This window comes from Rattus rattus, chromosome 9 (genome assembly GCF_011064425.1).
Source record: "Rattus rattus isolate New Zealand chromosome 9, Rrattus_CSIRO_v1, whole genome shotgun sequence".
NCBI classification, from domain to species: domain Eukaryota; kingdom Metazoa; phylum Chordata; class Mammalia; order Rodentia; family Muridae; genus Rattus; species Rattus rattus.
In genome coordinates this window covers 43105353-43128676 of record NC_046162.1, presented here as the reverse complement: position 1 = coordinate 43128676, position 23324 = coordinate 43105353, and the positions used below count along the sequence as shown (strand labels likewise).

General features: G+C 52.7%; 1 protein-coding gene across 1 annotated transcript; it reads right to left on the bottom strand.

Annotated features, from left to right (window-relative positions):
- Window positions 1-1330: 1330 nt before the first annotated feature.
- Smtnl2 (smoothelin like 2) lies at window positions 1331-22202 on the bottom strand. Its single transcript, XM_032912403.1, has 8 exons — window positions 21747-22202; window positions 14613-14700; window positions 13701-13940; window positions 13140-13215; window positions 12080-12259; window positions 11047-11164; window positions 10663-10814; window positions 1331-2458 (listed from the first exon to the last, which is right to left on the bottom strand). The coding sequence occupies exons 1-8, from the start codon at window positions 22134-22136 to the stop codon at window positions 2332-2334; spliced, it is 1371 nt and encodes a 456-aa protein (XP_032768294.1). The 5' UTR covers window positions 22137-22202; the 3' UTR covers window positions 1331-2331.
- Window positions 22203-23324: the final 1122 nt, after the last annotated feature.

Sequence of the window (23324 nt, the reverse complement as noted above, 5' to 3'; positions counted from 1 at the left end):
GGTATACATACATGTGTATGTATTCACATACAATATAGAAACATAGTCTATAGAAATAGAATCTCAAAATGTCTCGAGGTTGAAAGACTCTTTCCATTTCCCTCCATTCCCTGACACTTCACACTTGGCCTTAGAGGTAATCAACTTTAAAATGCCTCTTCCCTTCTTCGAGACGTGTCCTTAACAACGTAGCCCAAGCTGGACTGAAACTAGAATCTTCTTTCTCCATCTCCTGACTGCTGAATTACAAATGTGTATCACCACACCTGGGCCAAAACATTACTTTTAATTCTACATCACACACACACACACACACACACACACACACACACACACACACACACACACATACACACACACAACTGTGAGCAAGAACATCATGGAGCCAACCCTAAACACACCTGGTCTGCAATATTCTGAAGGTGGGACGCAAGGGAGACTGTTCCTGCATTTAAGAGAAGCAATTCCTCATCCCAGGAAGATCTGCTGTATTTTATATGCAGAGGCAGACGGCCATGTCTGCCACTCAGGAGAGCATGGTTGCCATGTGGGACTACTCAGTGGCATATAGGCATGCTGTTTATAGAGCCCCAGTGTGCCCTTGTTGGCTTTAAGTTGGAAACCCTAAGCCCCAGTATGTATGTCTCTGCTAAGGATAAGGCTCTCCAAGCCTACAAATGCTGAGAGAGGCAGGAAGGAAATGGTTCCCACCATGGGAAAACCCAAAAGATGGATCAAGGCCATAGCCTGAGCAAATGGAGCCACTGAAAACGCTCAAATCACCTGCAAGCTCTACCATAGCGCCTAGGAACCCTGAGGACATTGTGTCCTAAGTACCCAACACCTCGGGCACAGGGGTGACCCCACTCAGAGGGGGTCAGATGAAATGAAGACCCCATATTAGGTCCTTCAAGGGAGGTTTAGAAGTCTCTGGCTAACATCCAACTCAATTATAAAATGAAGCTTCAGTCTTAGGGAAGAATAAGCTAAGGCCTGCAGCTTTGTGGACTCTAATGGGGTTTCTATCCAAATTCCACTGCCAAACATCTGTGAAATAAGACCAGCACTCCTTGATGGGCTTCCACGAGAGGGACCACCCCAGGGGCAGGGGCAGGAGGGGCTCAGTGGTGAGAGCTTGCCTGCATATTAGAGGACATGGGTTCAACCCCCCAACCCCTTGCATTATAAAAAAAAAAGAAAGAAAGAGAGAGAGAGAGAGAGAGAGAGGAGAGGGGAGGGAGGGAGGGAGGGAGGAAGGAAGGAAGGAAGACACACACACATGCATGTGTGCACACATACACAAAACAAAAACAATGACCACTCGAAACTGTCAACTTTGGGCCACTTTTTATCATAATATATTTGCCAATATCTAAGGGACAGATCGGCAGGGGGTACATTTTCCGTCCACAATCCTTCAACATTGAAGTGGCTGAGGGACAAGCACATTAGTAGACAGCAAATGTCATTTTCAGCCTCCCAGGCCAGTGGTTTTAAATACATAAACAACTAAGGTATGATTTCAGTAGACCTCTGTTTAAACCTATGCAATCTCTTACTGCCCAACCCTCCTCCCCGTTTCCCAAACAGAAATAACAAACCCAAGCAAAGACTGACACATCTTTTGTGTACAAACAGGTCAGTGGCATAGATGCAATCCTTTTTTATAAATACTTGGAGCAAATGGGAACGCTCTCATCGCTCAGGACCTATCTATCCTTCCTCCCTGGGCACCCAGGTAACCATTCCTTAGCTAGACACTTGTGGGGTCTCCTGTGAGTACCAGAAGCCCCTCTGGGTCCTTGCTACCTCCCGACAGAGAAGAGACGATAGGAAGATAATCTGCTACCCAGGTCCTGGGGCTGACTAATCTGTTTCCTGGCAGTGGCCCAGAGGGAGAGGAGAAAGGGACCAACAAGAGTGTGAGGAAGTTTAAAACAAAACAAAACAAAACACACCTCTGGGTATTTTGATAGAAAAAAATAGGAAGAAAGAAAACTTGATAATCAATGGAACCCTGTACAGCCAATATATCAAATTCACCAGAGGGGAAACCATGAACACTCCCCGTAGGAAGATCATTACTTAGCACCAATTTCTTTGACTCTCGAGTTTTGCCTTCTCCTTCCAGCCCTTGGCTGTGAGGGGCTGTGGGGCTCAGCTTAGCCTCATCAATACTTTTAATCAGTAACTGAGTGTGAGGGGCACGTGGTCACACGTCAGAGAACAAATAACAGCTCACACCACAGAGGCAGCTCCCCTCCTGTGGGTCAGGCTGCCGTGGGGGAACATGAGGGGCCTCAGAGTCTCTTCTCCTGGCCACGCCAGGCTTTACTCAAAGCGACGCAGGTGGTTGTAGAGTGACTGCACGTAGGTGAAGACGCACATGGGGTCCGGCTTGCGGCCCATCACCATCATATCCTCCACTTCAATGAGGCGCTCACAGTTGGCCAGATTCCTGAAACACAGAAGCCCCATCAATGCATGGTCCCCATGAGCAACAACCAGTGCCACCACTGGGCGATGATTATCACTGTCCCCACACAGGATGTGCCTTGAGCCTGCGGCTCTCAAGTACACGCCGGAAGGGAATCAAGGTCTCTACAGAACCCTGGGAGCTGCTGAGTCCATGGGGTATTTCTCAGACTCCCACAGACGCAAACCACCTATGCAGTTCATATAGAAGTAAGGAAATGACACATCAGTATCACGTGGCAAATTGACAAGAACTGTGAAAGCAAACGTAAAATGGAGGCAAAAAATGATAAATTCGTCCATCTGCTTCCTCAAACAGTATGCTTGTTCTTATTTTATTTATTTGTTTGTTCTCTCTGTGAAGCCTTGTCTGTCCTGCTACTCGCTCTGTAGACCAGCCTGGCCTCAAACTCACAGAGATCTGCCTGCCTCTGCCTCCCAGGGCTGGGATTAAACGCATGCATCACCACAGCCCAGCTATTTTTGTGGGGGTTTTTTTGTTTTTGTTTTTTTGTGTTTTTTTGAGATGGGAGCTCGCTGTGTAGCCCAACATAGCCAGCATAGCCCTAAACTCATGGTTCCCCTGACCAAGCCTCCTAAATGGTGGGATTATGATAACGTACCTTCATGCCCAGCTCTGAAATAGTTTTTAAACTTAAAAAACAAACAAGCAGCCAAACAAACAAAAAGACAATCCAGGGGACAGAGCGATGGCTCAGTAGTTAAGAGCCTTTACTGCTACACGGAGGACCTGAGCTCAGTTCCAAGAGCCCACATCAAATGACTCATAACCATGTGTAACTTCAGGATCTCTGAGCAGTTCTGGGGCACTGGAGTTCATGGACACACAGCCATGTGTGGATAGACACAGCTACACAAAATAAAACAAAGAAGCAAATGGACAAAAACCATGGTCCAGCCTTGTACTGCGTGCAGCCCTTTGGTCCTAGCACTTGGGAGGCAGACACAGCTGGATCCCTAAGTCTGAGGCAGGCCTGGTTGACCTAGTGAGTTCTAGGCCATCCAGAGTTACACAATGAAAGCCAGCCTTAACAAAACAAAACAAAAGTAAGACCATGACTCACAGAGCTGGAGACGTAGTTCATTCAGTGCTTGCCTTGCAAACACAAGGGCCTGGTAAAATCTCCAAAATCCAAGTTTAAAAAAAACAAACAAACCAGGCATAGTGGTGCACACTTGTATCCCAGCCCTGGGGGGAGGGGACAGTCAGAGGCAAGCAAGTCCCTGGGGCTCACTGACCAGCCAGCTTAGCCTGCCTGATGAGCCCCAGGCACCTTTGACCTTTGACCTACACACATGCGCATACACACATGACCCACAGTAAGGAAGGGGAGTTTACCCGTGATTCAGCAAATACATACATGCTATTGACCCTTTGTAACCACAGACTCTGCATTCATGGATTCAACAAACCTTATATCAAAAATACCTGTTGCCCTCTTCAGTCCTCTGCAAAAAGTGTATCAGAACTAAAAACATGAACCCATTAGAACGGCTCTCCTGGAGAGACGGCTCAGTGGGTAACAGTATTTGCAATGAGGATCTGAGTTCAAATCCCCAGCACCCACAAAAAAGCTGACCATGGCCAGGCATGGTAGTGCATCCCTTTAATCCCCGCACTTAGGAGGCAGAGGCAGGAAGATCTCTGTGAGTTTGAAGCCAGCCTGGTCTACAAAACAAGTTCTCAGATAGCCAAGGCTACACAGAGAAAACCTGTCTCACAAAACAAAACAAGAAAAGCTGAGCAGGGATGCACACGTCTTTAACCCCAGCACCACAGGAGCAAAGATAGGCAGATCCTGGGAGTTGGACAGTTAACCAGCCTATATGAAATGGTGAGCTGCTAGTTCTGTGAGACCCTGGCTCAAGTCACTAAGTCAGAAAGCAATAAAGGAAGTCACACATTATCTTCCTCTGGCATTTTGCATGCACACATATGGGCACACACACCCACACACTAATGTATAAGCACCCATGCAAAACATACACACACATATACATACACATACACACACACATACATACAAACATACACACACATGCACACACACATACCATACACACATGCACATACACACATGTGTATGCACGCACACATACGTACACACACATACAAACATACACATAAATACACACACGCATGCACAATACACACATGCACACACAACATACACACACACACACATGCACACATGCATATACACATACATACATGGCAGAGCAGATAACGGGGGAAAGAACCTGGATATGAAATATAAACTGCTAGTCGGATGCCAATGCTGGCGACCCTGTCACCTGTCAGTACCCGTTTCCTGGGCAGTCAGTCAGAACCCACCTCTGCTCACCCTGACTCCCAGCAGGCTTGCTGAAAGGCTATGCCTCCATATTGTCTTTATTCCCCAGAGCCTGACCAGATGGGAGACCCCAGCAGGCAAGTCAGGGATCCTCCATCCCATCCCAGAGTTTGCAGCCAGTTCAGCACAATTCACACAACACTTTCACAGAACAGTTCTCTGGGCAGCCTGCTCCCCAGACAAAGACTGTAACATTAGCAGCAGCTGGGCTCTGCTCTGGAGAGCTGGCCAGAAACCAAATGTCAAAGCGAAATGGAGACATCTGTCCCGGATCCCATTCCCGCCTCCCGTCTCCCCCTGGGGCTGCAGAGGGTGACCTGTAAGGGAACCCAGAGGTTACAAGATGGTGACAAGTGGGTTTGGCACCCTTTCTCCCCAAAAAAGACCAAGGCAGGGTTTGGTGTCAGAGATGTCGGCATACAAACGTGCCCTGTAGCCAAGATTTGAAAATTCTTGAATCCTTCGGAGGCTGGGGACCTGAGTTCACCTTGAGACGTTATTGCTTGTCATGTGGTACCCCACCATGACATTGCAGGGAGAACCCCAGTCCCACATCCTCTCTCTCTCAGGCCTCACAAACCCCCAGGTGCATGCAAACCAAGCCGCATGAGCCTATATTGTCCACTGACAGTGGTAGCTTCCACGGTCCCTTTGATGGTCTCTCATCAAAGGACAGCACTAGAGGCCTGGGACGTCAGCTTTGGAAGAGACTTAGACACTACCTTGTCCGAGTGAAGACTCTCTCCCTCCTCCCTCTCCCAGGCCCAGGGCTGTTCTGACCCCTCTGCAGGAGGCTCTGGCCACCAGGAAACTGTTCCTTAGGTCACAGATGTTCCTTGGCTTCCTGGTACAGTTCACTTCTCACTCTGAAGATTGCTCTCAGCTAACCTCCCCTCCGCAAGAAAGCCCTTCTCCTGTTGGAATAAACCTTCGCACCTATGTCTCTCCCTAAACTGAGATCTGCTTTCTGCACCTCCCCTGAGGATACTCTCCCCGAGTGCACCCTGACTCCTCTCTAGGCCACTTCAAGATAATTCAGAATGGCTGGCTTGTCCCGATGTCCCTGACCCGTGCAGAAGATATCAAGGAAACCCCTGCTTCCTTCTAGAGACTTCAGACATGCCCCAGCACACTCCTCCATGCCCCGTCCAGAAAGAAAGCCTTCCAGATAAGGGTAGCCACAAAGATGGGAGTGAAGGCCTCACCCTGGTGTCACCCTCCACCGCCCTGACAGCAAATCATGGACAAAGTGTTGGCGATCCTTGCAGGAGGACAGAGAGCTGGTCCCCACCCTGCCACACTGTCATTTCTAAGTGGAGCAGTCGGGGTGAGTGCAGTTTCTAAGACAGAACCACAGCACACCATGCAGTCAACATCTCCGAGCACTCTCTTTCCTCAACCACCTCTGCCCTTCACTCAACCCCTTCTCTACGGAGCTCCATTTCTCCAGCCCACGGGTCCAACAGTGTCCATCCCTGCCTTTGATGCCATTGCCTGGCTCAGAGCTGACCCTTGGGGGCACTTTCCTTTCACCCCAGCTTGCCCCTTCAGGTAGAATATGCTCCTTCAGAGACACCATGGTGTCAGCTACAATGGCAGCAAGATTCCTCGAACTGCTGACAGGAAAGCACGGGACTTAGTGATCTGCAGCCGTCTGTCTCCCAGAACACAGAATCCAAGACAGGGACCGCTACTGCTGACTTCTATTAAAATATGTAAGTGTCAAAAAACTGGAGGCCCCAATTGGCCTTTCCATGTAAAAGATGTGCTTTTGTCACAATGATCTAAACTTGTTTTAAGTAATGCAAACTACACGGAGAAGTCCACACAGCTCGGATGACGTCAAGTGTCACCCACAGCCTGAAGCAGGGGTGACGCTGGGATCATGGAGGAGGGGCTGGGGTAAGTTTTAAGACTGCACTAAAAGCAGACCAGGGGTGGGACCGCTGCCTCCCATCTGGTTTTAGACAGGGACACATGGGCACTGCAAATAGCACTCAAGCCCCTTCTGCTGCGTGTAACTGGAGAGCAGGGGCATTCCGCACAGGGCAAGCGGGAAGCCTTGGGCTGCGTGTCCTGTGGCTTCTCGTGCTATGGGCTGGGGTGGGAAGGAAAGGTTCAGAAGGGTCAGGCACCCACCCTGCATTGCCCTTTCCATAAAAGGAGCTGCTCTGCCCTTGTTCCAGGCCCTAAACACCTGTCAGGCGAGGGACGCCATCGCTGTCAGCAAGACATCACTCACACAGATTAGGAGACAAGGAGCCGCTGGGCCCAGAAATTACAGAGAGTAGGGGCAGTATACACATTTGCTCCCAAGGCTCCTGGTGCAATCTATGCCCTGAAGACACTTGCTCATGGAAAGTTATGGAAGCACTCCTTTTCTGGATGAACAGTTTAAGAACACTATCAGTGGGCACTTTTTCTTCCAAAGGTCATGCCTTGGTTGGACACCAGGCTCCTCTCAGCTTAGGCTTCTGTTCCCAAACCTGTCTCTTTGAGACGCCTTCTGCATTCGTGGCTCCCAATGACTTCCAAGGGTACCATGATCCATCAGTTGCTGCTGGCTAACCTAAGATGCTGACTTTGGCTCCAATGTCCTCAGGCAAGTGTCCCATGCAGCTTTTCTAGCCAGCTACTGTCCAAGAAACCAAAGATCTAAGCGTACTGCCTTCCCAGAAGACCCTGGGAAGCAAGCCCACCTCCGCAGCCTTCTCTCCCTCGTACCTGGGAGACAATCCCACAGATGACTCATAAGGGGAGGCACTTTCCCAGGCACTGAGTAAGCTTCCCACACAGACCTGCCTCTGGTGGCCCTCCCTACTCTTTGCAGTCACCGAAAAAGCCAGAAGTCATCTCAGAGGCCCCATCACACCCCGCTCCCCTCCCCAGCTGGGAGCAGACTCAGGCCACCGGGAGGTAAGGCCAAGGTCCTATCCTGCTGTTTGCTTGGGGAGAGAAGGGAGACGAAACCTGGCCCAGCCACCACCACCCTCCCCCGAGGTTGAGAATAGAAGAAACATCTGTGTGGAGTCTGGAGACTCACAAACCTCCATCTGGGAAAGCACGTCCCAGAGTAACTCTGGCCCTAATTGCCTAGGGAAGTTATGTATGTTCCTCAGAACATGGGGCATTGGGCCACCACCACGTTGCCTAAGACTGTCCCTCTCCCCGCTACAACCCAGTTGGATCATTGGCTCTAGGTGACCAAGGTGGCCAGGGCATAAACTGGCTCTGTCTAGCCCTCTAGATTTCATGACAAAGAATTCTGTAAGCTAAACCTAGCCTCTTTGACTTGGGTGAGTTTGGGGGTACGTAATGGGAACCCTGATCCCAAACACTGTAGTCTGGATTTTGACAGCCGTCACTCCAGAGTTTCAAGCAGCCGGGCCTCTTCCTATGAACCACCCCTCCCGACCACGCGCCACGACCCTTGGCCCAAGTCCACCATCGTCTGGATCCAGTTGCATAACACACCCGTCCAAGCTGTTTCTGCTATTAGGATGACAGCTAATCCCTAGCAGCCAAGAAAGGGAAGGCTTTGAAAGTACATAAGGCGTGCCTCTGATCCCAAAAGAGACCTAGAATTCAAATCAACACAACGGGCATGGACCCCTATCCCCAAGCCTCAGGTTGAAGAGCTGAGAGCCAGAGCCCCCATTCTGCTCACAGGAAGCACTTCTGCCTCAGAGGACAGTGGCCATGGCTTCAGGCAGGCTTCCAATACCAAGCATGGGTTATGAGACCCTTTGTCTCTGTCCCCTCCTTCTCTGTCCAGGCTTAGGTCCTAATGTGGAGGACCAGAGCTGGGGAGCTTGGGCAGGAAATGGAATGAAGATAGCACCTCCCCCAGCCCAATCTCTGAGGTCAAGTAAAGATGTGCGGCCTGAGGGCACAACCAGGACAAACATAGTCAGTCCCTCAGAGGCTGCAAGAGGAAGCACAAAGGCACAAAGAACAACTCTGGAGCGGGCCTTCCTTCTCTCTGCTCTTCAGAGAGCACCAGGAAGGCCTGAGTATTACTGTCTGTGTCCTGCTCTCTTCTTCAGGAGCCCTGTGGTGATGCCCTGATCCTCTGACCCAGGTTAACCAACCAGAGGCCTTGCAAGGGCCAAGGACAGGAGGGGCAAGGAAGTCAGAGCATTTATCAGGGCAGGCCCCTCCCTGCCAGGTCCCAGTAAGCTGGCTGCATGAGTCCCTAGCTTAGCTCCTCTCAGGTACACTCAGTCCCAGCAACAACAGGCCTAGAGCTTGTAACACTCTCCCTCAAGGTATGCCCCAGGGTAGTACAAAGAAGGCAGGGGCCAGGTTTGAACATCGCTCGTATTTACCCAAACTCACTCAAACTGTGCCGAGGCCCAGTCCTTACTGTCACGGTACTGAGAGGTAGTGCGGCTATTGAGAATGCACCGTCCCACCGCTGCTGCCTGCCCCTTCTCACATTCCGGCCCATACCCTCAGAAAGAGTCTACAGGAAACACACCCCAGGGCTGCTCTCCTCTGACCTTAACTTGACTGGATTTAGAATCATCACGGAAGCACACACCTCTGGGTGTGTCTGTGAGAATGTTCCCAGAGAGGTTTAACTGAGAAGACCCATCCTCAGTGGAGGGCTCGCCTTCCGGGCTGAGGTCCCTGTACCAAATGTAAAGGAAAATATGCGTGGAGCATCAGCACACCTCTGTCTGTCTGTCTGTCCATCTGTCCGTCCACCCATCCATCTCTGCTTCATGCCTGTGGTGCACCTGAAATTCTTCTGTTGCCTTGCTCCCCTCAGTGACACAGTCAATCCCTTTAAAACCTTCCTTCCTTGGTTGCTTTAATCAGATATTTTGTCACAGCAATAAAAAAAAAAAGCAATTAATACACGCCCCACCCAGCTGGAACACACACCTGTGACCCACAGGGTCCTGACAACTCTCAGCGTTGCTCCCAAACGGGTTTTCCAAGCATATCCTGATCCCAGAACTGTGCTCACCTCCCCCAGCTCCTCCCCCTATGAGTGGGACATACAAGACAAGTGTCATGGTTTGAATATGGCTTGCCCCCACCCAGACACATGTTGAGGCCTGATCCCTGCTATGATAATGTTGAAAGGTAGTGGGGCTTTAAGAGTCATTTAGATCATCAGGAATCCACCCTTAGGAAGGGATTAATGTGCTTCTCAAAAGAGTGGGTGAGTTATCCCAAGAAGAGGTTGTTATAAAGCACCAAGCCCCTCCATCCGCCAATTGCTGACACAGATGACAACTGGTCCGCAACTTCCCATCATGAACACGTACAACCCTCATCAGAAGCCAAGCGGACCCCAACACCTTGCTCCTGAATGTCCAGTCTACAGAACCAGGAGCCAAAATAAACCTCCTTATGAATCACCTAGCCTCTAATGTACTGTTACAGTAACAGAAAACAAGCCTAAAGCCAGAAGTGACTCCACAGACCATGCTATGACAGTATTTAGGGAGATATAATCTACATTTAAAATACACCAGGCGGTCCCAGCTTCCTGCTGAGGACCTTGACACCAGCCTAAGGGGAGGTACACAGTGGCCCTGCCCCACCGTCCCTTGGGCTCTGCTGTGGCTGCTTTCCCAGACTGTACAGCAAAGGCGGAGCACCCAGCAAGGAGGCAGGAAGAGCAGAAACAGCTCCATCACTGAGCAGTGTGTGACTCTTGTCTTCCCATTCAGACAAGAGAAAGACAGATGGGATGCCCTCAAGGTCCCTAAGCTCACTGGAAAGCTGTCTGTGTGTCCTGATCTTAACCAGGGCAGAAGTTGTATTCAGGGTCTAGGCTGGGACCTGCCATACTTACTCAGCCATGGTGAAGGCCAGTTCAAAGTTCTTCTGCCTTTGTGTGGGACTCAGGGCATTGTAGTCGAAGGCATCAGGGAAGAATGAGTGCACTAGGGCACAGAAGGCCATCCCATCACTCCAGCTGGAGGAGAAATTCTGCAGGTCCACATGCTGCAAGCAGAAAAAGCAGAAGTCAGCAGGAACCCCACTCCTGACACCTAATTCAACTCTCCGAGCAGATTCTCCAGTCCCAACACGATAAACAGCAAGCCATGCTGGGTAGGTTGGGTACCACTCAGAAGATATAAGCTCCCTGCTCCCATCCCTCCCCAACCTGGCAGGATCTTGCCCCGCCAGCAAGTCGAGGGCAGGCAATAGGCCTGGCTGATCTCCGTCCACTCACCTGATAGCCCACAGTCTTGCTGCGGCACCACTCGAGCAGGATCTGCTTGATGCTGCTGGCACTGGCCACACCGAAACTCTGCGACCTCTTTAGTTTGGCCCTGGTCTCACCTTTGCCCCTGTGGAGAGAGGGGCAAGCCTGCTGTGGGAGCCAATGAAGAGAACATCCCTACACCTTCTGGTCAGTACTCAACCCACATGCTATAGCTGTGGTCACAGCACAGTGCCACACATCAGCCATGCCGCCTCCTATCCACAACCGGCTTTCTAGCACCCCTGTTAGTATCCCTAGAGGAAGGAGAGGTCCCTGGGGAATCCCAAAACAAAGGACCTGGGTGTCATGGACCCCAACCCTCTTCCTGAACAATCTTTCCATTCTTTTCACCCCGCCTTCCTTCTTGGCGTTGGTAGTGCCGGAAGGCAAGCTGCTGGGGCAGGGGGAGCTTCCTGGATCTGATTCCTTCATAGAGCAGAATATCATCCCAGAAAGGCAGTAACCTGCACTCAGCAGGCATCAATACCACACACTGACAAGAACCCTGAATAAATCTGCAAAGGAGGCTGCAATCTAAGGGCCTCGTCTCTAACAGGGAGTGACTGGTGAGGCCCTGGGTCCCACTGCGCCATTTCTTCCATCCTCAAGCAAGACCAGACCCACAGCTGGGCCTCCCTCTCAAGACTCTCAGGTCATGCCCAGAAAATGAAGAAGCAGTTATTCAGATGCAAGGATGGCCCAGGACACTGAGGGAGCAGAAGACTGGGGTACCTGCAAGTGCAGGGGAGCATCTCTCGGTAGCCTGGCCCAGTCCCGAGCCCCACAGCCCTGTTCTCCCTACGAAAGGAACTCCTCAACCTCAGTCAGCTCTGTTAAACAGCCCTGACCTTGGCCTCTACCTGAGAGATCTGATCATGGGAACATCCCACTGGGAAATAGTCAGGGTTCGGCCTCGCTATGCTATGCCTGAAGGACCGTGACCGTGGTTGGGCCTGCTCTGGGAGCTCGTTGGGCTAGCTCAGCGATAGAAGATCCATACTTGCTTGCTGTGTCCTGCTCCCACTTCTCAAACAGCGCCTTCCGAGCCTGCGCCCCTGAAGTACGAGGCAGTGTCTGCGACCTCACCAGTTCCCTGCGACGCTCTCCCTGGCGAGGGGCCTGAGTCATAGCTGGAGGCTGTGAGGATGGGGGTGACTGTGGTGGGGTCACCAGTGGAGGGCTGAGGAGAAAATCATGAGGTCAGGAACACAACCAACCGGCCCCTCGCCAGGCGCTCCCCTGGGTCCCAGGTGGAACACTCACCCTGTGTGCTCGTGCACGAGACACTGAGGTAGACAGCTTCTACCTATCAGGGACCCCTAGACCTTGGAGAAGCAGTGGGGGAACAAGTCCCACCTGCTCAGGTCCCAACTGGTTTTGCAGGTTTTTTGAACTGAGCTGCAGTTGGTAGCACACCTGGCCAGTGCACCCAACTAGGGAGGGAAAGCGGCCCCCTCTCAAGACACAACTGCCACCCCTTGGTAAGTGTCAATGCCTGGGAAGGGCAAGGGGTAGACCCAGAGCCAGACCAGGCCCCCTCCTCCACCACTTCTAGATAGGACCCTCTTTGTTAGGCCCCTGGAACAATCTGCCAGGAAGTCACAATTCCCCTTTTATTATTTAAAAAAAAGAAATCCATCTTGCTACCCCTCCCCCATCCTCACGTCTACTTAGTCAGCCAAAGTTAGCTTTTAACCCTGAGCCTCTCTAGGCACCTGCCCTTCCTGAGGCAACAAGTACCTCACTCAGGTCCCCAGCCAGGACAGACAGCATCAAGTCAAATGTCATCCTGCCCACCTTCCTCCCAGAGAGGTTGAGACTCCCCCACTCCCCACACCACCCTATCACGGCCCCACACACACTAGCAACATTTTAACGGACTTGTTTTGAAGGTCAAAGGAGCCAAGCCGCGGCCAACCAACCTTGGGCACCTCCCTCCCCAGCTCTAACTCTGCCTGCCAGCCTACAGCTCGGCTCTACAGTGTCTCCCTAGACGTGCAGCCCAGAGAGCCCTGCAGCGCAGGTCCCAGGCAGAGCAACCTTGGGAGCCACAGACTCACCTGTCCCTGCGTTTGCCAGCTGTCACTGCTCCATACCCAGAGCCAGACAAAGGCCGTGTGAAGGAGGAACTTTTCTCTATAAAACCAAGGAAAGACGGGAACAACAGTCTGGGCCCTACTCAGCACCACTCTGCAGACCAGCAAGATTAGGGCTCAGTAGGCACTGTCTCGGGACAGTGACATCCAAGAAGTCCTTCCAACTGTCCCCTCCCTGCTCTTGAGGTCACAAAGCCCGGGGTCCCCAACAACTGTGTGACCAAGTACTGTCCCAACACTTCCCTGAGAAGCCAGGACAGCGCCAGCCCCAGTCAGACACTAGGATGTAAGACACAGGCCCAATAAAGCCCTGCCAGTGCAGAAGGTAACCATGGCCATAATCTCCCCCACTTGATGGCATCTCTGGAAAGGAATGTGGTAAGGACAGGTCTCTGGGACAGAGAATATGGTGGGTTGGGCTTTTGACTTGGGTGTCCTGAGTCTCCTGCCAACCCCCACCCAGGCCATGTCCTCTCTCACCCACCCTGAGGTGGAATTGACCCCCATATCACCCCTTCATCATACCAGTGGGACTAGGAGTCCAAGGACTGATGGCCTCACTAGGGCTTGGGGTGAAGCCCCCCACAATAGCAGCAGATGTGGGTGACAGAGCTGAAGCTGAGGTCTCCCCAGAGAATTTCTCAGAGACTCGGGTGACAGCTGTGACGGGCTGGTGGGGCAGCCGCAAGGAGAGGCTCACAGGGCGTGGTCTAGGGGACTCCTGGGCTGATGAGGCTTGGACCTCAGAGGATCCGTTGGCTGAACCTGTAACACATGACCCACCAGAGTACATCAGCTATGGCAGACACAGACGCCTCAGATTCCCCCACATTCAGTCCAAGAGGACTCCTGCTTCTCTGAGCATTGTTCCCAGCTCCTTCAGAAAGCCTTCTGACCACTCCAGCCTCCCTTACCTCCATCACCACATATATCTTACTGCATCACTCAGACCTGATTCTCCTCAACCTCCCCTGTCACCAGCTTAGGACACTCTACCCACTTCTATTAATGGACAATTTCTCAGCCTCTGCTTGCTTTCTTCCAGAAATGGGGAAGATCCCTTCCTTAAAGTCCCACTTCTTGGTATATTTTATTTGTTTTATTTTGTTTTGTTTTGTTTTCTCAAGGCAGGCTCTCACCATGTACCTCTGGCTGTCCTGGAACTCACTCTGTAGACCAGGCTGGCCTCTAAACTCACAGAGCTCTGCCTGCCTCTGCCTCCTGAGTGCTGAGATTAAAGGTGTGCGCCGCTGCACCAGGCTCTCTGCATCTTAAGAGTTCTACTACAGACTGAATAGCTCCCCTGCAGTCTCTCTTCCTGGAGTTCAGTCTGAAGCACCTGCCCCCAAAGCCAAGAGATGGCTGGCAGAGATGGCTGGCTGAGGCCCTGACCCTCAGCTCCCACCCCGCGGCCCCGCTTCTGCCGCTGGCTCCTACCTGCATCCAGCTGGTGTCCATTCTCCATGATGCATGAGTTTGAAGTTCGTCTCGCCTCGAGGTCACTGACTTCATCATGTTCCATGCTCTGCGGAGGCACCAACACTACTGAACCCGGTCGGTGGGAGCCAGATGCCCATCCCAAGGTCCCATCAGCTGCCCACCCTAAAGGCACCTCCCCAAATCCCTACTGGTTCTGGAGGCAAAAACTTCACTCTTTTGGGGAAGAAAGGATCACACAGAAGGTACAATGGTAAGCAATGGTCCAGAAAACACACACACACACACACACACACACACACACACACACACACACACACACACACACCACACCAGACGATGCATGGCAGGGCTAGGCCCCTGTCCCCTACAGCTAGGACTGTCTACATGGAAGAAGCAGATAGGGTGAGGTGCAAGGTCTTTTGGGGACAAAAATAGACATGGAGCCAAGTCACCCTGAGGCTTTTCTGACAAAGAAAGCAACCAACACAAGAGCTCCCCAGACATAGCATGTGCAGATCTGGCTGGCTCTACACACCCTCCAGGCTACAGTAGGTCTGGGGTACAGGAACAAACACAAGAGAGAGTGTCAGGAGAAACCCTGGGATCTTGGCTGAGCTACCAACCCACCAAGGGGCCTGGGTCACAACCCATCTCCTCTGGATCTCAGATCAAGAGCGGGGACAAGCTATGCAAATGGAATTTGGTCATCAAGCAAACACTGGGCCCATTTTACAGATGCTATCCTCAGGGCTCAAAGAAGGTACCCACTGCATATGGAAGTGATTAGGGGAAGGGGGGCACAGCCAGAACATGTAGCCAGAGGAAAATAAACCTCCCCCCTTCCCAGCAAAGGTATCTATGACTCTAAGGTTAGGGAAAAATCAGCCTAGCAAAGGGAGACAGAGCTGCCCCTAGTCTGGAGTTCTGCTAAAATTCCATCCTGGGAAGCTTGAATGATTGGTTGGTTGTGCCTGTCCCAGATCATTCCAGGCTGTTCCTCTGACCTACAAGCTTCCCAGATGACAGTTTGTCCCTGACTCCAGGTGAATCAGGTCCTCCTATAGCGAGGTCTGGAGGTGCCTGTGTACCCATCCAAGGTGGGGATTGGGCCAGCAGGTACACAGATGGTACTGAGTCAGCCTGTGATACCTCAGGCAGTCTGCCTTCCAGGGGCAAGGAGCTCTCCAAGCAATGCACCCAAATCAGGTCCTCAGTGTGCTAAGTACCCAGTGACAGAAGCTATTCCCAGGAGAACCACTGGTGACAACAAGAGCAGAGAGGCATAAAGGCCCAGTATTGTGATCCCACACAACCCTGCAGCTCAAGCTGCCGGCTGGCCCGCACTTAAACAAGGAGCCCGTAGCATGAGTTAAGAACATATTTCAGAAGCCAGCAAAGGTGGCACTAAAGGAGACTTTTTGATTTTGGGAAGATGGGTGTAAGGGGCACCAGAGACATCAGGTGGCATATCTGAGACCTAGTGTAAAACAAGGAGACATCAGTGGCCTCCACCACCTCCTGGGAGCCTTACAGATAAGCACCTGCATCTCAGGGAGCTGAGAAGGCTGTCAGCCAGGGGAGAGTAGAGCAGCCAGGGAGGTGGGAAGAAACCCAACAGGAGGCTGAGGGAGCCAGGGAAGGAAGCAATGTTCAAAGGGATCCTGAGGTCAAGGAAGAGAAAGTCAAAATGAGAAAATGTGTCCTTTGTGTTTAGCCAAAGAGAGGTCACTGGTGATGGTGGCAGAAACTGGATCGGAGGTATGGAGGCCAGGGCAAGAGACAAGCTAGAGAGGGAATCTACGAGCCTCTCATGCAGACGCTCCTCCAACTGGCAAGTCCAGGGACCCCAGTTTTCCCAGGATGAAGAAGCAGGGCCACCCCAACAGACTCTGGCGAAGTGAGGCAACCATCTGTAGGGTTAGGATCCTAGGAAGGCAACCTAGGCAGAGGACAGAACCCAGAGCCCCAGGGTTTGGACAGGGGACCCCTCAATTTCTGTTCTAAGAGGGGGGACGGGAGAGTCAAGCTCGCCCTCCGGATCACGAGATACTTGATGCTTCTTGCACTCTAGAACTTGAGGGGAGGGGCACCTCTAGAAGCCTGAGTGCTAAGTCAGCAGCAGAAAGTGAACCAGCCTTTCCAGCTAGAAGACCATCCTCCACTGTCACAGAGGTCAAGCAGCAGCTCTGGGGTCTCTGCATCCCCCCTCCTACCCCTGACTCACCCCACTCTTGTCCAACAGGTTCCACAGGTCTAGACAAGGGCCTCAAAGGGCAAACTGATGGTGAAATCATTTTCCCAGGAATGTAAGTATCTACAACACACACCCCAGACACCTGGCCCTGCACATTACAGTCTCTACCCACCACAGTACCCCAGGGGACCGGCAGAAGTAGGTCCTACACCTCAGGACTGGCCAGATTCCTGCTAAGGGGTCTCTACAAAGCGGAGGGTCAGGGATAGAGCTGAACCAGGACTCCCAGGTTCCCCTGCCTCTGACTCCTCCAGCCCCAAACTGCAACCACTTCTGGCCTGGAAAAGGGGCTCGCCTATGTTTCAGGCCAGGGGGCTATTCTAAAATGACCTTTAACCTATCACTAAACAGAGAGGGAATGGAGCCTGGTGTAGTAAAAGGAGGTTCTCAAACTTAAACAATGGCTGAAGACTGTGATCAAGTTCACATTGGAGGCCAGGGCTCTCTTCGTGACATTCAGGGCTCTGCCCACAAAGCCCCTTGTCCCTGCAGAGGAGAACTCATAGCAAGTGTTCTAGCCCAGGGGATAAGCCCCACAACTCAACCAGATGGCAGGAAGGAACAGCATAAAGCCTGGGATGAACGCCCAGTGGGACCTTCCCAGACAGCAAAGCTACCAAAGGAAAGGCTGAGCCCAGCTGAGCTGGCGCAAGATCTTGTCCTAAGCCCTCGCCCACCCGAGGCTGCCGATCCATTCCCCAGGGAGCCACCATCTTCCATATGGCTGGGGAGCCCACTCTGTGCTCGCATCAGGGCAGAAATCACAGTAGCGCCCCAGGGATGGGGATGGGTCCTGTTGAGTTGGCCTCCTACTCCCACAGTCTCCTGTCTCAGCTCTGGATTAGAGAAAGGGAGGTGCCCTCTGAGGGAGCTGAGGCCTGGGAATTCCACAGGGGTTGGGGGAGGCAGGGGATGAGATAAAGGTGGGTTTGGGGACTGAGAGATGAGAGCCTCTAATTGGAAAGCTTTTTTGGGGGTAAGGAATAGTATTGCAAGACTGATCGTCAGGGACACAGGAGCGCATACGTGGGCTCTGCACAACCCACACAGAGCAGAACCCCTGCTTAGGATGGTTAAAATCGCTGCCCCAGCCCATCTCCACTCACACCACAGCTTTTGAGTACTCGATCCAAACTTCTCCACAAAGCATTAAGCCCCCTTATCACACTGGCTCTGGGAAAGGCAGGCAGATAAGGTGAGTCTGCTTTCTCTCACCATGGGGCCTCTGACACTCAGCTCTTGGCAGTTACTACTGAGGAACTGTATTGCTTTGACCGTGGGGAGCCAGCCGCTCCAGCTTAGCTCAGGATGACATTTCCAGGGAGCAATGCACTGCCAGCCTCCTGGGCCCAGGTCTGACCTCAGGCTGCAGCCATCCTCCCCAGGACCCCATCCTCCTGGTTCCCTTCTTTCTGACGGAAACAACAGCAGTGATTTTTTGGGACAGTTTTGTTAACCAGATCAGCTGGACAGTAATTGCCTAACCTGCTCACTGCACTGGGTCCAAAGGGGCCGGGACAATCTCCCTAGGTTTATTACTTTATTTTTAATTATATGCATGGGGTGAGGTGCAGGTGCCTGCAGAGGACAGAGGCATTGGATTCCCCCAGAGCTAGAGTTGCAGGCAATTGTGAGCTGCCTGGCATGGGTGCTGGACATGGAAATCAGGTCCTTTGCATGAGCAGTGTGTGCTCTCAGTCGCTGAGCAATCTCTCCACCTCTACATCACCCCCACCATCACCCCAGCCTTGGTTCAAATGCAGGGAAACTGAGGCCCAGCTGAGAGCAGATGTCTCAAAGTATCTCCTATCTGTTCTAAGTGAAGCATTTGTCCCACAAGCCTCCTGCAGAGTCCCCCTAGTTATTTCACCAGACTGTCTGCCCTCTTCCTCCTCCAAGGCTCCCGGGACCATCTCACTGCCTCCTAGGCACGTGCTTTTAAGGTCTGTGTGTTCCAAAGTGAGTGAACTGATCAACCCCTTCAGAACACTTTCATGCTGGGTACAGCCCATCTCTAGTCCCCATATTGGGGGAGGGGGGTGTAAAATACCTGTCTCCACAAGATCTGGTTACAAACCAAGAGGGCAGCCAATATTGGCTTGTAGTCACAGGATGGAACCCTCACACCAATGCCCTACCACAGATACAGAATGAGAAACCAGACAGCCCTCCTTCAGGCACCCATCTGGGACTCTGTCCATCATCCTTGTTCGTAGGCAAGCGGTACCCACTACCACAAACTCGCTCAGAGCCTGCATGGCTGTTCCTGGAGGAGTACATCTTGGGGTCAGGCAAGGGGGTTAGCCTTAGGCCCATGGGTCCAACTGGAGACGGGTCATCCTCCACCCCTACTGTTCAGCTACAGGTGCTACTCTTTGCCCTAGGACGTTTCTCGGGTCCTCAGACTACTGTGCAGCTCCTGAGCCTTTGTCCTCAGTCCCGAGAGGCTGGAGCATCCTGGCTGACCCCAGAGTCTCCTCAGCTTATGCCTCTCTCTCTCTCTCTCTCTCTCTCTCTCTCTCTCTCTCTCTCTCTCTCTCTCTCTCTCTCTCAGCCAAAGAGCACCCTGTCTGTTGCTGACTCCTACTCTGGGACTCCTGTCCCAGGTAGCTCACCTGACTCATCCCTTCTGCTTGGACCATCACAGTTAAGTTGCCTGTGGGGGCCTAATTCCTTAGAATTGAGACATTCTCTCTCAGAGAGAAGGGGAGGGCCCATAAACGCTTGGGAAAGCCGCTGAACACAGGGGGCTAACTCTTGCAAGGTCCTTCCCTGAGGTTAGATACTGGCCAGGTCCTTCCCGAGGTTAGGACGTAAACAACGATGGAGAAAGAAGACTGGCCAAGCTGCCTGCAGGTCGTGCAGCTTCCCAGAGGCACCACCCTTGCTAGTGTGGCCTTTTTGATCTTACAGCCTTGAGTTACTCATGCTCCTGTAAATAACCCCAATAAACTAATTGGCTCACCAAGCCAGTCTTGAGTACTGTCTTTGGAGTGAAGTGATGTTTGTTCACATGTCCCAGGGAAGAGTCGCACACTCATCTCCAGTCACCCTCTAACCCGCCATCCACCCCTGAGGATGGGTAGGTACTAGGATCAAGGAGGACCCTGCTCCTCCCCACTGAGCTCCAACAACTCTACCTGGTGAATAACGGCAAATCCCCATTTAAAACAGTCACAGCTGGAGAAACAAACACACACACACACACGCACACCACACACACACACAGGCACGCACACACACGCACACACACACGCACTCACGCACACTCACGCACACGCACATACACACACACACACACGCACACACACACACGCGCACACACACACACACACACACGCACATACACACACACACACACACACACACACACACACACACACACACATACACACACATATGTGCGCAAATCCCCAGGGAACTCAGATTGTTTTTTCTTAAAACTTGAACAGTTGCCTCCAGAAATAGGTATTAAAACTTCAGCAGCAAATGATGGCACAGTGTTTTAGGCACATGTGACATTCCCAGTGGCGGGTTTATACTACGGGCATGCAGGTCATCACAATCACAGGGCAGATTTAAGTGTTTCCATATTTCTAGACACTTCCTGTGGAACACGGGAACACCAGGCGTTCTGCCCCTACCCCCAAAGGCCATTTCCTCTGCTAACTTTGAGGCCTTTGCAACTCATCACTCCCCTGTACACCTGCAGGCTGCACTCTGACTTGTGAACACTTTCGGCCGCTCCGAGGCAGCATGCATAGTGCAACAGATGCAGCAGGAGCAGAGCCTCCATCACCACGCCCTCCTCAAATACCCAATGCCAAAGGACCAGAGTCTGGAGCAGGGTATCTTTGCCCACTCTACTGCCACTGCTCAGTCTGGGGTCACCTCCACCCAGGCTGAGACCTCTAGGGGCAAGGATTTATCTGATGTCCTCCTGCAGAGGCTCACAGCAGATCTAAGGGCCTTGGGAATGCACCAAGGCAGGGGGCAGGTGCAGTGTACTCAGACCCTGGAGCTTGAAACCCATCCACCCCCACCTCCACCCCAAGCAAATTCCGGGTCAGGATGGAAAATGCCACCCAAGGGCCACTGCACACACCATGGAAACATTCTAACCAGGCTCTGCCACTCCAGGAGGCCGTGACCAATGTGTTAAGATTGGTCCACACGGGCCTCTGCCCAGTCACTGACCCTAGAAATCTAGACACAGCTAAAGGCCAGTTCCCCTCTCCGTCCATTTCCAGTAAAGAATCTGCCCTCTGCAATGTTGAGTTCCCAAACAGTTGCTGAGCAGCCTGGACCAGACTGTGCGCACGCGCTCACACACACATACACACACACACACACACACACACACACACACACACACACACACACACACACACAGAGGCAATTCAATCAGGGTTAATCTACAACCGGAATGGTCAGGCCTCAGTGAAGCTGCAACACAGGACGCGTGAACAGAACCGGTGTAGGGGACAGGTAAAGGATGCTGACCTTTCCAACTTGCAGGTGAGGCCCCAGGTGACAGTAAACTATCAAAGACTGAACCCTGGCGTCCCAAACTCTTTAAAGTCATAGGACAGATGGGAGAGGGCAGATCTCAAGGCAAAACCACCACCCCGGAGAGGTGCAAGACAGGTGCAGAGGGCCTACTATGACAATGTTTCTCCTGTCCTTTCTAGTTCTGGAGAACTAGTGTAATCCCGGCTACCAAGTCCCAGCGGCAGGTGGAGGTATAGCTCTCTGACTCGAGTACGCTCGGCAGCGCACGCACTCGGAGCTGATGGGCGGCACCAACTTCCCAACCCTACTTCCCTAGGCACACTCCCAGACGCTCACACCCCGCGCGCCGCACCCCCGGGGCTCACCGGGCTTCGACCGGACAGCGAGAATGTAGCATGACTGGAGAAGCGCGCGGTGCCCAGGCGGGGGGCGCGGTCTGTAACCGTGGTCGCTGGAGGCGGACTGGGCGTGCCGGGTGCAGGGGACACACCAGTCGCCAAGCCCAGCGCCTCCACCTGGCGGGTCAAGCGTTCGAGCTGCGCCTGCAACCTCTGGTTGTCCCGCTGCAGCTCGGCCACAGTGCGAGCCAAGGGGCCAGCCAGGCGCAGCGCCTCGGCCACGCGCCGCTCCACGCCGCGCTGCAGCCCCTGCATGTCCTCGTGCAGCGCACGCACGGCACCCTCCAGCGCCGCTTCATAGCGGCCCAGCGCCTCGCGCACCGTGTGCGCCTCCTCGGCGTCGGGGGTTGGCTCCATGGCAGAGCGGAGCGCACAGATCGGACAGCCGGCAGAACACGGGAGACGACGAGAGACCTACAGCTTCTTGCAAGGACTGGCCGGCGGTGGCTGGCTGAGCCTGAGGGGCGGCCGGAGGGGCGGGAGCAGGGCGGGGCAGACCCCTAGAGCCCCAGGACTGGGCGCCGCGTTGGGAGGCGGGGCCGAGGGGGCGGGACAGCCCGCTACAGGACACCCCGCCCCTGGGGACCGGCCCGGCTGGTGTGGGATGCCTGGCCCCGGGGGCACTAGTAGAGAGCTCTCCCTCTCTCCTTTGCAGGGATGCAGATCGCTCGGATAGTAAGGAGTCCTATATCCCCTTGACCCGAGAGGAGTGGTGTACAGTCCGGGGAAAGATCTGGGAAAAAGACCCTCGGAAGGACATTACTCTAGGAACAACAACCAGGAGAGTTACGCCTTCACTTTAGGTCCTCACCTGCAAGGACTTGGATTCCGCTTTGGTTGGGACTCTCCCGCTGTTCAGCATCTGCACCCACCCCCTAACCCCACCACACACACACACACACACACACACACCATAACCGCTCTGACTCACCTTTGTATGCATCTCCAGTTGCCACCGTTACCATCCAGTTCGCAGATACTCATTTGTGAGACTTGTATAAATATATATATATATATATATATATATATATGATTTTATGTTGTATGAGTGTTTTGCCTGCTTGTCTGTATTTACACAGCAGGTGTGCCTGGTGCCCACAGAAATCACAAAAGGATGTCAGGATCCTCTAGCACTGGAGTTTCTGATAGTTGTGAGCCACCATGTGTGTGCTGGGAGCCTAACTCAGGGGCTTCTCTGCAAAAGCAAAAGGTGCTGTAAACTGAGGAGCTGTATGTCAGCCCCCCACCTGGGACACTTTTGCCTGGGATTTCTTGTACCAGTTCTGATATCAGGAAGAGTGAGGCAGATAGTAAAATGCCCCTCCCATCCTCCCAGGCCTCTCTCTCTCTCTCTCTCTCTCTCTCTCTCTCTCTCTCTCTCTCTCTCTCTCTGTCTCTGTCTGTCTCTGTGTGTGTGTGTGTGTGTGTGTGTGTGTGTGTGTGTGTGCGTGCACTGCCATCCCTCCTTCCCAAGCTCAGCCAAGAACCTCTACCCACCTGCCAGCCTCCAAACCTCTCTTTTTCTCCAGCACTCCTTGTATTCCA